General features: G+C 44.9%; 1 protein-coding gene across 1 annotated transcript in view; it reads right to left on the bottom strand.

Annotated features, from left to right (window-relative positions):
* Positions 1-13573, bottom strand: part of LOC122540182 (dynein axonemal heavy chain 8-like) — a 1320893-nt gene that overhangs the window by 839418 nt on the left and 467902 nt on the right. Inside the window, exon 22 of the mRNA XM_043675532.1 lies at positions 3793-3923. Coding sequence (XP_043531467.1) covers positions 3793-3923 — 131 coding nt within the window. The remainder of the gene's footprint in view (positions 1-3792; positions 3924-13573) is intronic.

The raw sequence follows: 13573 nt of genomic DNA on the forward strand, positions 1-13573 counted from the left end.
GGGCACTTGCCAGCTTTTAGGCCCAGTTTTGAACCCTTTTCTTAGTGATGGTGATTGTTTTAACTCCATCCCTCTCTATTACTTTTTGATTTTCAATGGATATTTTCTAAATCTTCTACCAGTGTACACAAAATAGCTTTCAAAGCCTCTGCCATTTCTTTGTTTATAATCATTAATTCTCCAGATAAACTCTCCAGAGGATAAACCCTAGCTTAATTTATTCTTTTTCTTTATAATTACTTTGGGCATGGATAACACACAAAAAAAAGTCTGGAATTAAGAATCTACTGATCACCATGAAACCATGAAAGCTGATTGTCAGAAAAACACATCTGGTTCACTAAGGTCCATCAAGGAAGGATATTTGTTGTCCTGACTTGGTTTGGTCTACATGTGACTCCAGACGGACAACAATGTAGTTGACTCTCAACTGCCCTTTGGGCAATTAGGGATGGGTAATGACTGCTACTTTGCCAGTGATTCCTACATCCCCATGAATGAATACAAATAAATATTACTAGAGTCTTTGAATTAATACCAAAACAGAAATTTAGGGTCCAATGACCCTTCTTCAGAAATTGATCACTGGACCTGAAGCATGAACTCTGATTTCTCTCCACAGATATTGCCAGACCTGCTGAGATTTTCCAGCAATTTATGTTTTTTTTCTAATTTCCAGCATCTGAAGTTTTGTCAGGTTTTTTTTCCCTCGAGATTAATAGTCTAGCAACGATACCACTCGGCCATCACCTCTCCTCTTTCTTATTACAGTTTACTAACAATACTGCACCACCACCTTTCCATCCTTTCCAGTCTCTTCGAAAGGTCAAATATCCGTGAATGTCAATTCCCAGTTTTGATTTACTTTTGATCACGTTTCCGTAATGGCTGAAACATTATATTCATTTGCCTCAATTTGCACTGTTAGTTCATCACCCTTATGAAATTTATGCATGAACAGTTCTTGACATTACTACTGCTTCATTCAGAGTCAGTTACGAGAGTGTCAGCATCTCTGACAATTCCCTTTTTATTATTTTTTCAGGCCTTATTTTTCCCAGCACCCATGTCATGTGTGTGTAGGTGTAGGACACAGTGAAAAAACGAGTGCAGAAAACTTTATTCATCACCAGGGAGAAAGGAAGCACCCGGGTGGCCAGTGACAAACAGTGGAGACAGTGAGGTCTGCAGATGCTGGAGATCAGAGTTAAGAGTGTGTTGTCAGAAAAGCACAGCAGATCAGGCAGCATCCAAGGAGCTGGAGAATTGACGTTATAGTTGAAGGGCTCCACCCTGAAATGTTGATTTTCCTGCTTCTTGGTTACTGCCTAACCTGCTGTGCTTTTCCAGTAATCCAGTAAGTGATTGAAAAAGTGGAAGGGAAGTTAGGGATTAAATCAAAATAGAATCAGAGGGGGAAATAAAACACTCCACACTCCGTGGTGCCCACCTCTCCCTGAAAACCTTGAGGGTATTGCTAGACATTGCGTGCTCCTTCTCCAGGGACAGACGGGCCCAAACGTAGTCACAGAACAGGGGCAGGCAATTGGCCATGATGACCCCCTCCACGGCCTGCTGCCTGGACCTGTTTTGGCCAGTTTGGCCAGGCCCAGGAGCAGACCCATGAGAAGGTCTTCAGACCTATCCTCCCCCCCCCTCTGCACTGGGTGCCCAAAGAACAGGACCATGGGGGTGAAGTACAACCAAAAACATAAAAGAAGGTTCTTGAGGAAAGCAAAAAGGGAGTGCAGATGCTCACACTCCACATATCCATGGTCCACAGGCTCCACAGCACCACAGAACAAGCAGTTGAGCTGGGAGTCCATGAACCACCACAATCTGCAGTTCCAAGGGACTGCTGGGTGGAACATCCTCCACCCCAGATCCCTGAGAGAAAAGGGGAGGACTCCTGCATAGAGAGCACTCCACTGGGGATCTCCACCACCTGTTGGCAAATAGGCATACCAAAACATGTCCAGGGAGTGGATAAGGGAGAGCTGAAGTGGAGCAGGCTGAAGGCCTGGAGTAGTGTGGAGTGACTGAGAAACAGAGTGGAGCCGGCTGAAGGCCTGCAGCAGTGTAGAGTGACTGAGAAACAGAGTGGAGCAGGCAGAAGGCCTGCAGCAGTGTGGAGTGGCTGAGAGCCAGAGCAAGCAGGATGATGGCTTGGAGCATTATGGAGTGGCTGAGAGCCAGAGTGGAGCAGGCTGAAAGTGGAGTGGAATGGGCTGAAGGCCTGGGACAGTGTGAAATGGCTGAGAACCAGAATGAGCAGGCTGATGGCCTGAAGCAATGTGGAGTGGAGTAGATTGAAGGCCTGGAGCAGTGTGGGGTGGCTGAGAGCCAGAGTGGAGCGGGCTAAAGGCCTGGAGTAGTATGGGGTGGCTGAGAGCCAGAGTGGAGTGGAGTGGGCTGAAGGCCTGGAGCAGTGTGGAGTGGCTGAGAGCCGGAGCAAAGAGGACCGAATGCTTGGAGCAGTGTGGGGTGGCTGAGAGCCAGAGTGGAGTGGAGTGGGCTGAAGGCCTGGAGCAGTGTGGGGTGGCTGAGAGCCAGAGTGGAGTGGAGTGGGCTGAAGGCCTGGAGCAGTGTGGAGTGGCTGAGAGCCGGAGCAAAGAGGACCGAACGCTTGGAGCAATGTGGGGTGGCTGAGAGCCAGAGTGGAGTGGAGTGGGCTGAAGGCCTGGAGCAGTGTGGGGTGGCTGAGAGCCAGAGTGGAGTGGAGTGGGCTGAAGGCCTGGAGCAGTGTGGAGTGGCTGAGAGCCGGAGCAAAGAGGACCGAACGCTTGGAGCAGTGTGGAGAGGCTGAGAGCTGGAGTGGAACGGGCCGAAAGCCTGGAGCAGTGTGGAGTGGCTGAGAGCTGGAGTGGAGTGGGCCGAAAGCCTGCAGCAATGTGGAGTGGCTGAGAAGCTGAGTGAAGTGGAGTGGGCTGAAGGCCTGCAGCAGTGTGGAGTGGCTGAGATCCAGCGTGGAGTGGAGTGGGCTGAAGACCTGGAGCAGTGTGGAGTGGCTGAGAGCTGGAGTGGAGCAAGCTGAAGGCCTGCAGCAGTGTGGAGTGGCTGAGATCCACGTGGAGTGGAGTGGGCTGAAAGCCTGGAGCAGTGTGGAGTGGCTGAGAGATGGACCGAAGCAGGTTGAAGGCCTGGAGCAGTGTGGAGTGGCTGAGAAGCTGAGTGGAGCGGAGCGGGCCGAAAGCCTGGAGCAGTCTCGAGTGGCTGAGGACCAGAGTGGAGCACCCTGAAGACCTGGAGCAGAGCGGAGTGGGCCGAAAGCCTGGAGCAATGTGGAGTGGCTGAGAAGCTGAGTGGAGCGTAGCGGACCAAAAGCCTGGAAGCCTGGAGCAGTGTTGAGTGGCTGAAAACATGGAATGGAGCAAGAATGGTTTTTGGACTGGGGTCCAGCACCGGCTGTCAGCGGCTCGTGAGGCTGGTCAAACGACATGTGGAAGCCCCTGTTCTGATCAACTGTAATGTAATACTGATCTGTAATCTGTTTATCAGATTGTAATGCTTACCCTTTTAACTATGTCTTATTTCTAACTAATACTATGAATCACTATAAGGTAATGCAATATTTTTTCTTTTTTGTGTGTTTAACATTTCTACCTAGGTACTTTATATGTACAATGGCACCATATGAGGTGACATTGTAAACTTTTCACTGTACTCCTGTAGTTCTATACCTGAGTACACATGATAATACAATCTAATTCTAAATTCCAATTCCAAATACTTCTGGTTTTAATACTCTAATATCATAGGTTATAAGTGCCTTTGAAATGGCATTTTCCTTACCAGGTTCAACATCAGATTTTACGACGTCTTTAACTGTTTCAGAGATTTGAATAAATATATCCACCAATTTGTTTACGGTGTTTTCAATATATCCAGCTTTTGGAACTAATATTTCTGCCCAATCTTTGCAGCTAATCTGTAGAACACAATGTACGACAAAACATGACACCATAAACAGAAATATTAATGATAGATTCATAAAACTGTTATGCATGGAAGTAGGCCATCCACCCCATCATACGTACACTGATTCCACAAATTAACTCATGGCTTAGTGCCATTCCCTTGCCTTTTATTCATAACCCTGAATGTTTTATTGCACTTATCGCCACGACTTTTGCAGCCAGTCCATTCAAGACTACTCACTGTGCAACTTTTCTGTCCTCATATAACCTTAGTTTATTTTTCTTCTTATATCTTTCTTTTGTATAGTCACAGAGTCCTACCACATGGAGGTCCTTGGGCCCAAATTGGCCCATGCTAACCCCATTTCCCTGTACTTGGCCCATATACTCCTAAACATTTCCTGTCCATGTATTTGTCCAAATGTCTTTTAAATGTTGTTAATGTAGTAATGCATATTTCATTCTCAATTCTTTTTTGAACAGGAATAGATTTTCCTGTTTACTCTGTCCAATCGTGTTATGTTTTCTCCAAGGAAAACATCCTAACTTCACCGAACTATCTTTACAATTGAAGTTTAGTATCTCTGGCCCAGATGACAAGAAAGTATTGCATCACACTCCTGGCCTGTGCCTTGTTGATGTGAGAAGCTGTTGGGTAGAAGGAAGGTTGATTACTCACTATAGAATTCCCATCTTTCACCTGTTTGTGTAACTACATTATATATGTATGGCTGGTCCAGTTCAGTTTCTGTTCAATAGTACTCCCCTTCGGGAGTTAATATTGGGGCATTTAATGATGCTGGTGCCATTGAATATCAAGGGACAACAGTTACACTGATTTGTTGGAAATGGTTTATGACTGCCTAATCCTTAAACTGCACCTTCCAAACTCATGATCACTACCAGGAGAAAGTGAGGGCTGCAGATGCTGGAGATCAGAGCTGAAAAATGTGTTGCTGGAAAAGGTCAGCAGGTCAGGCAGCATCCAAGGAGCAGGAGAATCGACGTTTTGGGCATAAGCCCTTCTTCAGGAATTAAGGAAGGTGTGCCCAGCAGGCTAAGATAAAAGGTCGGGAGGAGGGACTTGGGGGAGGGGCGTTGGGAATGCAATAGGTGGAAGGAGGTGATATCACATTCCCAACGCCCCTCCCTCAAGTCCCTCTTCCCTATCTTAGCCTGCTTGGCACACCTTCCTCATTCCTGAAGAAGGGCTTATGCCCGAAATGTTGATTCTCCTGCTCTTTGGATACTGCCTGACCTGCTGTGCTTTTCCAGCAACACATTTTTCAGCTCATGATCACTACCAATCCAGAAGGACAAGGACATCAGATATATGGGAACACTACCACCTACAAATTCACCTCCACACCACTCACCATCCTGACATGGAAATATATCATCATTTGTTGAGTATCGTGGGATCAATATCCTGAAATTCCAACCCTGATGGCATTATGGATCCAATTACAGTACATGAACAGAAGTGATTTAAGAGGGCAACTCGCCACATCTTCCAAAAGGCAACTAGGCACAGGCAATAAATGCTGGCCAAGCCAGAAATACTGAAAATCCACAAGAAATAAAACTTGGATGTTGTTCACATTTCCTGCATATGAGGATGATGGCAGCCATCTTCCTCTTCTTTTCTTCTCTACTTGGCAATGGCGCTTGGCATCCAGTGATGACTCTCAGCCTCTGACCAACTCCCAGCCTCCGACAACTGGCGACCTCTCAGCCTAGCACAGCAGGCCACCTGGCATGGCATGGTGGATCTACCAGCCTGGTGTAGCAGCTTTCCCAATAATCCAAGATGGAGGACTAGCGAAAATTGTGGCGGTAAGATCTGCTCCTTTTTTGCAGTATTTTCAATGTTGGAGCTGATGTCCTTGATTTCTAAGAGCAGTAATTACTGTTATATATGCTGTTGCATTGTTTTGGAACTTTAGGAGGAAAAAGTTCAAATCACTTTAAAAGGAGGAAGGATGACAAAGATAGTGATCACATGGGAGGTGATTCAAACGAAGACAGAGACCCACGCTGCCACCTCACCCAGCAGTGGATCTGACCAGCTGCTGCCTTCGCTGTTTAGTTTCAAGTATTTCTGGACATTGGAGTTTGTCTAAGAAAAATATACAAACAGCAAAATTCACAGTTGACAATGAAGAAAAACTTATGTGGGTGGAGCTCATAACAGGGCAGCAGTTAAGTGGCTAGTTTTAAAGTGTAACCTTACTTTTTTGTAAATCTGCACTAGTGAGTAAAGTGGACTTTTATTGATTCTATGTTTTTATTGAGATCTGTCTCTTGATCAAATTTTAAAAATATAAAATCATATGCATAAAGGTGGATAAATCCCCAGGACCTCATCAGGTGTACTGTAGAACTCTGTGGGAAGATAGGGAAGTGATTGCTGAGCCCCTTGCTGAGATATTTGTATCATCGATAGTCGTACATCAGGTGCTGGAAGACTGGAGGTCGGCTTCTGTGGTGCCACTATTTAAGAAAGGTGGTACAGAAAAGCCAGGGAATAAGATGAGTAAGTCTGATGTCGGTGGTGGGCAAGTTGTTAGACAGAACCCTGAGAGATAGGATTTACATGTATTTGGAAAGGCAAGGACTGCTTAGAGATAGTCAACATGGTTTTGTGCATGGGAAATCATGTCTCAATAACTTGATTGAGTTTTTTGAAGAAGTAACGAAGAGGATTGATGAGGGCAAAGTAGTGGACGCGATCTACATGGACTTCAGTAAGACGTTCAACAAGGTTCTTCATGGTAGACTGTTAGCAATGTTAGATCACGTGGAACACAGGGAGAACTAGCCATTTGGATACAGAATTGACTCGAAGATAGAAGACAGACGATGGTGGTGGGAAGTTGCATTTCAGACTGGAGGCCTGTGACCAGTGGTATGCTATAAGGATTGGTGCTGAGTCTACTGCTTTTCGTCATATATATTAATGATTTGGATGTGAACAACGGATGTACAGTTAGTAAGTTTGCAGATGACATGAAAATTGGAAGTGTAAAGGACAGCGAAGAAGTTTACCTCAGAGTACAATGGGATCTTGATCAGATGGGCTGTGGAGTGGCAGATGGAGTTTAATTTAGATAAATGTGAGGTGCTGAATTTTGGAAAGGCAAATCAGGACAGGATTTATACACTTAATGGTAAAGTCCTAGGCAGTGTTGCGAATCAAAGGTACCTTGGAGTGCAAGTTCATCGTTCCTTGAAAGTAGAGTTTCAGGTAGATAGAATAATGAAGAAGGTGTTTGGTATGCTTTCCTTTATTGGTCAGTGCATTGAGTATAGGAGTTCGGAGGACATGTTGTGGCTGCACAGGACATTGCTTAGGCTACTTTTGGAATACTGTGTGCAACTAGAATTTAGAACATAACATCGCAGTACAGGCTCTTTGGCCCTCGATGTTGCGCCGCCCTATGAAACCAATCTGAAGCCCATCTAACCTACACGATTCCATTCTCATCCATATGCCGATCCAATGACCAATGCCTGTAAAATTGGCGAGTCTACAACTGTAGCAGGCAGTGCATTCCACGCCCCTACTACTCTCTGAGTAAAGAAACTACTCCTGACAAATGTTCTATATCTATCCACCCTCAATTTGAAGCAATGCCTCCTCATGCTATCCATCACCATCCTAGGAAAAAGGCTTTCATTGTCCACCCGATCTAATCATCTAATTATCTTATATGTCTCAATTAAGTCACCTCTCAACCTTCTTCTCTCTAATGAAAACAGCCTCAAGTCCCTCAACATTTCCTCATAAGACCTTCCCTCCATACCAGGCAACATCCTAATAATTCTCCTCTGAACCCTTTCCAAAGCTTCCACATCCTTCCCACAATGCGGTGACCAGAATTGCATGCAATACTCCAATTGCAGCTGCATCAGAGTTTTGTACAGTCACAAAATGACGTCATGGTTCCGAAACTCAATCCCTCTACTAATAAAAGCTAACATACTGTATGCCTTCTTAGCAGCCCGGTCAACCTGGGTGGCAATTTTCAGGGATCTATAAACATGGACAACGAGATCTCTCTGTTCATCTACACTGCCAAGAATCTTACCATTTGCCCAGTACTCTGCATTCCTGTTACTACTTCCAAAGTGAATCACCTCATACTTTTCTGCATTAAACTCTATTTGCCATCTCTCAGCCCAGCTCTACAGTTTATCTATGCTCCTCTGTAACCTACAACATGTTTTGGCACTACCCACAACTGTACCAACCTTAGAGTCATCCGCAAATTTACTAACCCATCCTTCTGCGCCCTCATCCAGGTCATTTATAAAAATGACAAACAGCAATGGACCCAAAACAGATCCTTGCATACACTACTAGTAACTGAACTCCAGGATGAACATTTCCCATCAACCACCACCCTGTTTTCTTTCAGCAAGCCAATTTCTGTTCCAAACTGCTAAATCGCCCTCAATCCTGTGCCTCTATATTTTGTGCAGTAGCCTACTATGGGAAACCTTATCAAATGCTTTACTGAAATCTAAATAGACCACATCAACAGCTTTACCCTGATTCACCTATATGGTCACCTTCTCAAAGAACTCAATAAGGTTTGTGAGGCATGACTTACCCTTCACAAAACAATGTTGACTATCCCTAATCAACTTATTCCTATTGAAATGATTATAAATCCTATCTCTTATAATCTTTTCCAACACTTTATCCACAACCGAAGCGAAGCTTACTGGTCTATAATTACCAGGGATGTCTCTACTCCTCTTTTTGAATAAGGGAACAACATTTGCTAACCTCCAGTCTTCTGGTACTATTCCTGTCAACAATGACAACATTATGATCAAAGCCAAAGGCTTGGCAATCTCCTCCCTAGCTTCCCAAAGAATCCTAGGATAAATACCATCTGGCCCAGGGAATTTATCTATTTTCACACTTTCCAGAATTTCTAACACCTCCTCCTTGTGAGCCTCAATCCCATCTAATCTAGTAGCCTGTTTCTCAGTACTCTCCTCAACAATATTGTCTTTTACTAGTTTAAATATTGACAACAAGTATTCATTTAGAGCTGCCCCTATCTCTTCTGACTCCACGCACAATTTCCCACTATTGTTCCATGATTGGCCCTAATCTTATTCTTTTATCCCTTAATTTCCTATAGAAAGCTTTAGGGTTTTCCCTGATCCTATCTGCCTACAATTTCTCATGTCCCCTGCTCGCTCATCTTAGCTCTCTGTTTAGGTCTTTCCTGGCTACCTTGTAACTCTCAATTCTGGTCTCCCTGCTATCAGATGGATGTTGTGAAACTTGAAAGGGTTCAGAAAAGACTAACAAGGATGTTGCCAGGATTGAAGGGTTTGAGCTATAGGGAGAGGGTGAATATGCTTATGATGTTTTCCCTGGCACATTGGAGGCTGAGGAGTGACCTTACAGAGGTTTACAAAATCATGAAGGGCCTGGATAGGGCAAATAGACAAGGTCATTACCCTGGGTTGGGGAGTCCAGAACTAAAGGGCATAGGTTTAAGGTGAGAGGAAAAAGATTTAAAAGGGTCTTAAGGGGTAACTTTGTCATGGTGAGTGTATGGAAATGAGCTGCCAGAGAAAGTTATAGAGGCTGGGACAATTTCAACATTTAAAAGACATCTGGATGGGTATATGAATAGCGATGGGGATATGAATAGCAAAGGTTTAGTGGGATATGGGCCAACTGCTGGCAAATGGGACTAGATTAATTTAGGATATCTGGACGAGTTGGACCAAAGGGTGTGTCTCTGTGCTGTACATCTCTAGACTCTATCATTACTAAGCTAGCCTGGAGCAGCGTTTATTTAGAGTAGTAAGACTGCTACTTTCTAGGTCTGCAGATTGCTAAGGTGCAAGTTGACCTTTAGTAGAGAGACGTGCTCTTCTTGTTGGATGTGGGAGATTAGGGAGAGTTTCCATGTTACTGATGAATATTTCTACAGGGAGTGTGGTTCCGAGTCCTATCCATGGACTGGTTGTTGCAGCACTTAAAGGCAATGAGGATTTTATAGGAGCTAAGGAGTGCGATAGATGGTAGTTGTAGGATGGGAAACAAACCGAAAATACAGTCAAATAGATGGATCCCCTGCAGGAAAGGTAGAGAAGGGAGGCAGGTAGTGCAGGTAGTGTCGTTCGGCTATCCCAATCGTGTGACTCAGCCTATGCAGTAAATCTCATACAGTGCAGGCAAGGGTACCCGGTGGAATGGTATTATGGCGAAATCTGCAATAGCGGATGAATGGAGATTGTGCAACAATCGCCAGACAGGGATGTTCCCTCCTAGTGGGGCGCTTCAGTGGCCAAGGCCATTCAGCCTTGGATCTTCATGTAAATGTCTTCTGAGGCAGTCTTCGAGATACACAACAGTGCAGAATCACTGAGCAGAGGCTGATAGCCAAGTTTGGTACCCATGAGGACGGCCTCAACCAGATCAACACACACACACACACACACACACTCACTCACTCACTCACTCACTCACTCTCATATGCATACACTCTCTCACACTCTACACACACACTTTCAAACAGTGTCTCTCAAACACACACTCTCTCAGATGCATAGACTGCCTTACACTCTCACACTCTCTCAAACATACACACATAGTCTCTTGCTCTCTCTCTGACATTCTCTCTCTCTTTCCCTCTTTCTCTTTCTCTCTCTCTCTCTCTGTGATTCTCTCTCTTTTCACCTCACCTGCCAGTGAGGATAAGAACAGGAGGATATGGCAGGGGGAGGCTAAAGCATTGGTGTAGGGGTCAGGAATTCAGATTTTAGATCATTGAGATCTCTTTTACAGCAGAGGTGATCTGTTCAAGAGGGATGAGTTGCACCTGAACTGGAGGGGGAGCAATATCTTGGTGGCCAGATTTGCTAGTGCTTCAAGGGAGCATTTAAACTAGATTGGCAGGGTGGTGGGATCCTCAGCAGCGGGGAGACAAGTGCAAGGCTGGAAGAAGATACAGTAATCAGAAATAGTAAGTTTAAGAGACAGGTCAGGCTGGAACATGATAGGGAGCGAGGAATACTGTTGGATTAAATTGCATCTATTTCAAAGCAAGGAGGCTGATAGGTAAAGCCAATGATCTCAGGGTGTGGATAGGTACATGAGACTGGGGTATTATAGCCATTACAGAAACATGGCCAAGGGAGAGACAGGATTGGCAGCTTAATCTTCAGGGTACAGATGCTTTAGGTGGGTCAGAGATGGTGGAAAGAGGGGAAGGGGAGTTGTATTTTTGATTAAAGTGAGTATCACAGCTGTAGGCAGAGATAAAATAACTGAAGAATCATCCAGTGAGGCTATGTGGGTGGAGCGAAGAAATAAGAAGGAGATGGTGATGTTATTGGGGTTGTACTCTTGGCTCCCAAATGGTCAATGGGATTAGAGGAACAAATATGCCAGGAGATTGGGAAGACTTGCAGGAACAATAGGGTTGTCATAGTAGGGGATTTTAATTTTCCTAACATAGATTGGGACTGCCAGACTATTAAGGGCTTAGATGGGGTGGAATTTGTTAAGTGCTTTCTGAAAAGTTTCCTCAAGCGGTACATAGAAGGTCCTACTCGGGAAGGAGGAAAAACTGACCTAGTCTTGGGAAATAGGGCAAGACAGGTGACTGAGGTGACAGTGGGGGTGCACTTTAGGACCAGTGACCATAGTTTTATTAATTTTAAATTAGTTATGTAGAGGGACAAAACTGATCCACAGGTTCAAGTTCTAAATTGGGGCAAGGTGAATTTTGATGGAATTAGCTAGGAGCTTCCAGTAGTTTGTTTGCAGGCAAAGGGACCTTCAGCAAGTGGGAGGCTTTAAAAGTGAGATAGCTAGAGTTCAAGGTTTGAATGTTCCTGTGAGGGTGAAGGGCAAAGTTGGCAGGAATCGGGAACCCTGGGTGACTAGAGATATTGAGGCTTTGACCAGAAAACAAAGGAGGCATAGCTCAGGTACAGGCAGCTGGAATCAAGGGAATGTTTGAAGGTATATATGAGATACATGAGTTTACTGAAGCAGGAAATCAGGAGGGTGGAAAGAGGGCATGGGATAGCCTTGGCTATGAAGGCATGCCTTCATAACAAGAGGGATTGAGTATAGAAGCAAAGACGTTCTTCTGCAGCTGTACAGGCCCTGGTGAGACTACACCTGGAGTATTGTGTGCAGTTCTGGTCTCCAAATTTGAGGAAAGACATTCTGGCTATTGAGGGAGTGCAGCGTAGGTTCACGAGGTCAATTCCTGGAATGGCGGGATTACCTTACACTGAAAGACTGGAGCAACTGGGCTTGTATACCCTTGAGTTCAGAAGACTGAGAGGGGACCTGATTGAGACATATAAGATTATTAAAGGATTGGACACTCTGGAGACAGGAAAAATGTTTCCGCTGATGGGTGAGTGCCAAATCAAAGGACACAGCTTAAAAATACGGGGCAGACCACTTAGGACAGAGATGAGGAGAAACCTCTTCACCCAGAGAGTGGTGGCTGTGTGGAATGCTTTGCCCCAGAGGGCAGTGGAGGCCTAGTCTCTGGATTCATTTAAGAAAGAGTTGGACAGAGCTCTCAAGGATTGTGGAATCAAGGGTTATGGAGATAAGGCAGGAACAGGATACTGATTAAGGATGATCAGCCATGATCATATTGAATGGTGGTGCAGGCTCGAAGGGCAGAATGGCCTACTCCTGCACCTATTGTCTATTGTGTATTGATTGATGAGGGCAGGGCAGTAGAAATAGTCCATAAGGATTTCAGTTAGGCCCTTGATAAGGTTCCAAATGGTAGGCTGCTCTGGAAGTTTAGGTGGCATGGAATCCAGGGGGAGCTGGTAAATTGGATACACAATTTTGTGATGATGCCGCCCCTTTAAAAAGGTTATTTTGCCCTTGGTTTCTTTTAAGAGGTGTCGTAAAGGCAGATATGTCTTACCAGCTACTTTAATAATGGCTAACAGATACTGCCTAAGTCAACAATCAGAGGGTTTGTAAAAGAACAGTTGTACAATGAAAGGGGAGTAATCAGTTCCTCCAGCTCAGGTTTTATTTTCTAGTTTGACTGAGGTTCAAGCAGCTGGTCAAAGAAGGCTGATGGCGAAAAAGGTTCCCAGATTCAAAAGAGGTTTTCTGGCTGACTCTCTCTCTCTCTGACATCTCTCCTGTAAGAAATTGTGTTTGATCTCACCTTTTTGCCAAGAGATGTGTTTATGGGATATTGCAGGGAATTGGAACTGCTCTTTGTTAAGTCATGGATGATATCTTGTTGGTTAGGTTTTCAAATAGTTGTTATTCTAAATTCTGTTTCCTTTTGCTTGTGTTTCATTTGGTGGTCTGTAAATAAATTCTGTTTAGTTTAAAACTGAGTGGTTTGACCAGCTGCGACACTCCTAGACAAGCCCTCCGCTTCTTCCTTTCCCGCCGTACCAGCCAGTACCCTTCCACTGACACCCTCCTTCGACTGACTGAACTGGTCCTCACCCTGAACAACTTCTCTTTCCAATCCTCCCACTTCCTCCAAACCAAAGGAGTAGCCATGGGCACCCGCATGGGCCCCAGCTATGCCTGCCGCTTCGTAGGATATGTGGAACAATCCATCTTCCGCAACTACACTGCCCCCACCCCCCACCTTTTCCTCCGCGACATC

This window comes from Chiloscyllium plagiosum, chromosome 3 (genome assembly GCF_004010195.1).
Source record: "Chiloscyllium plagiosum isolate BGI_BamShark_2017 chromosome 3, ASM401019v2, whole genome shotgun sequence".
Classification (NCBI taxonomy): Eukaryota; Metazoa; Chordata; class Chondrichthyes; order Orectolobiformes; family Hemiscylliidae; genus Chiloscyllium; species Chiloscyllium plagiosum.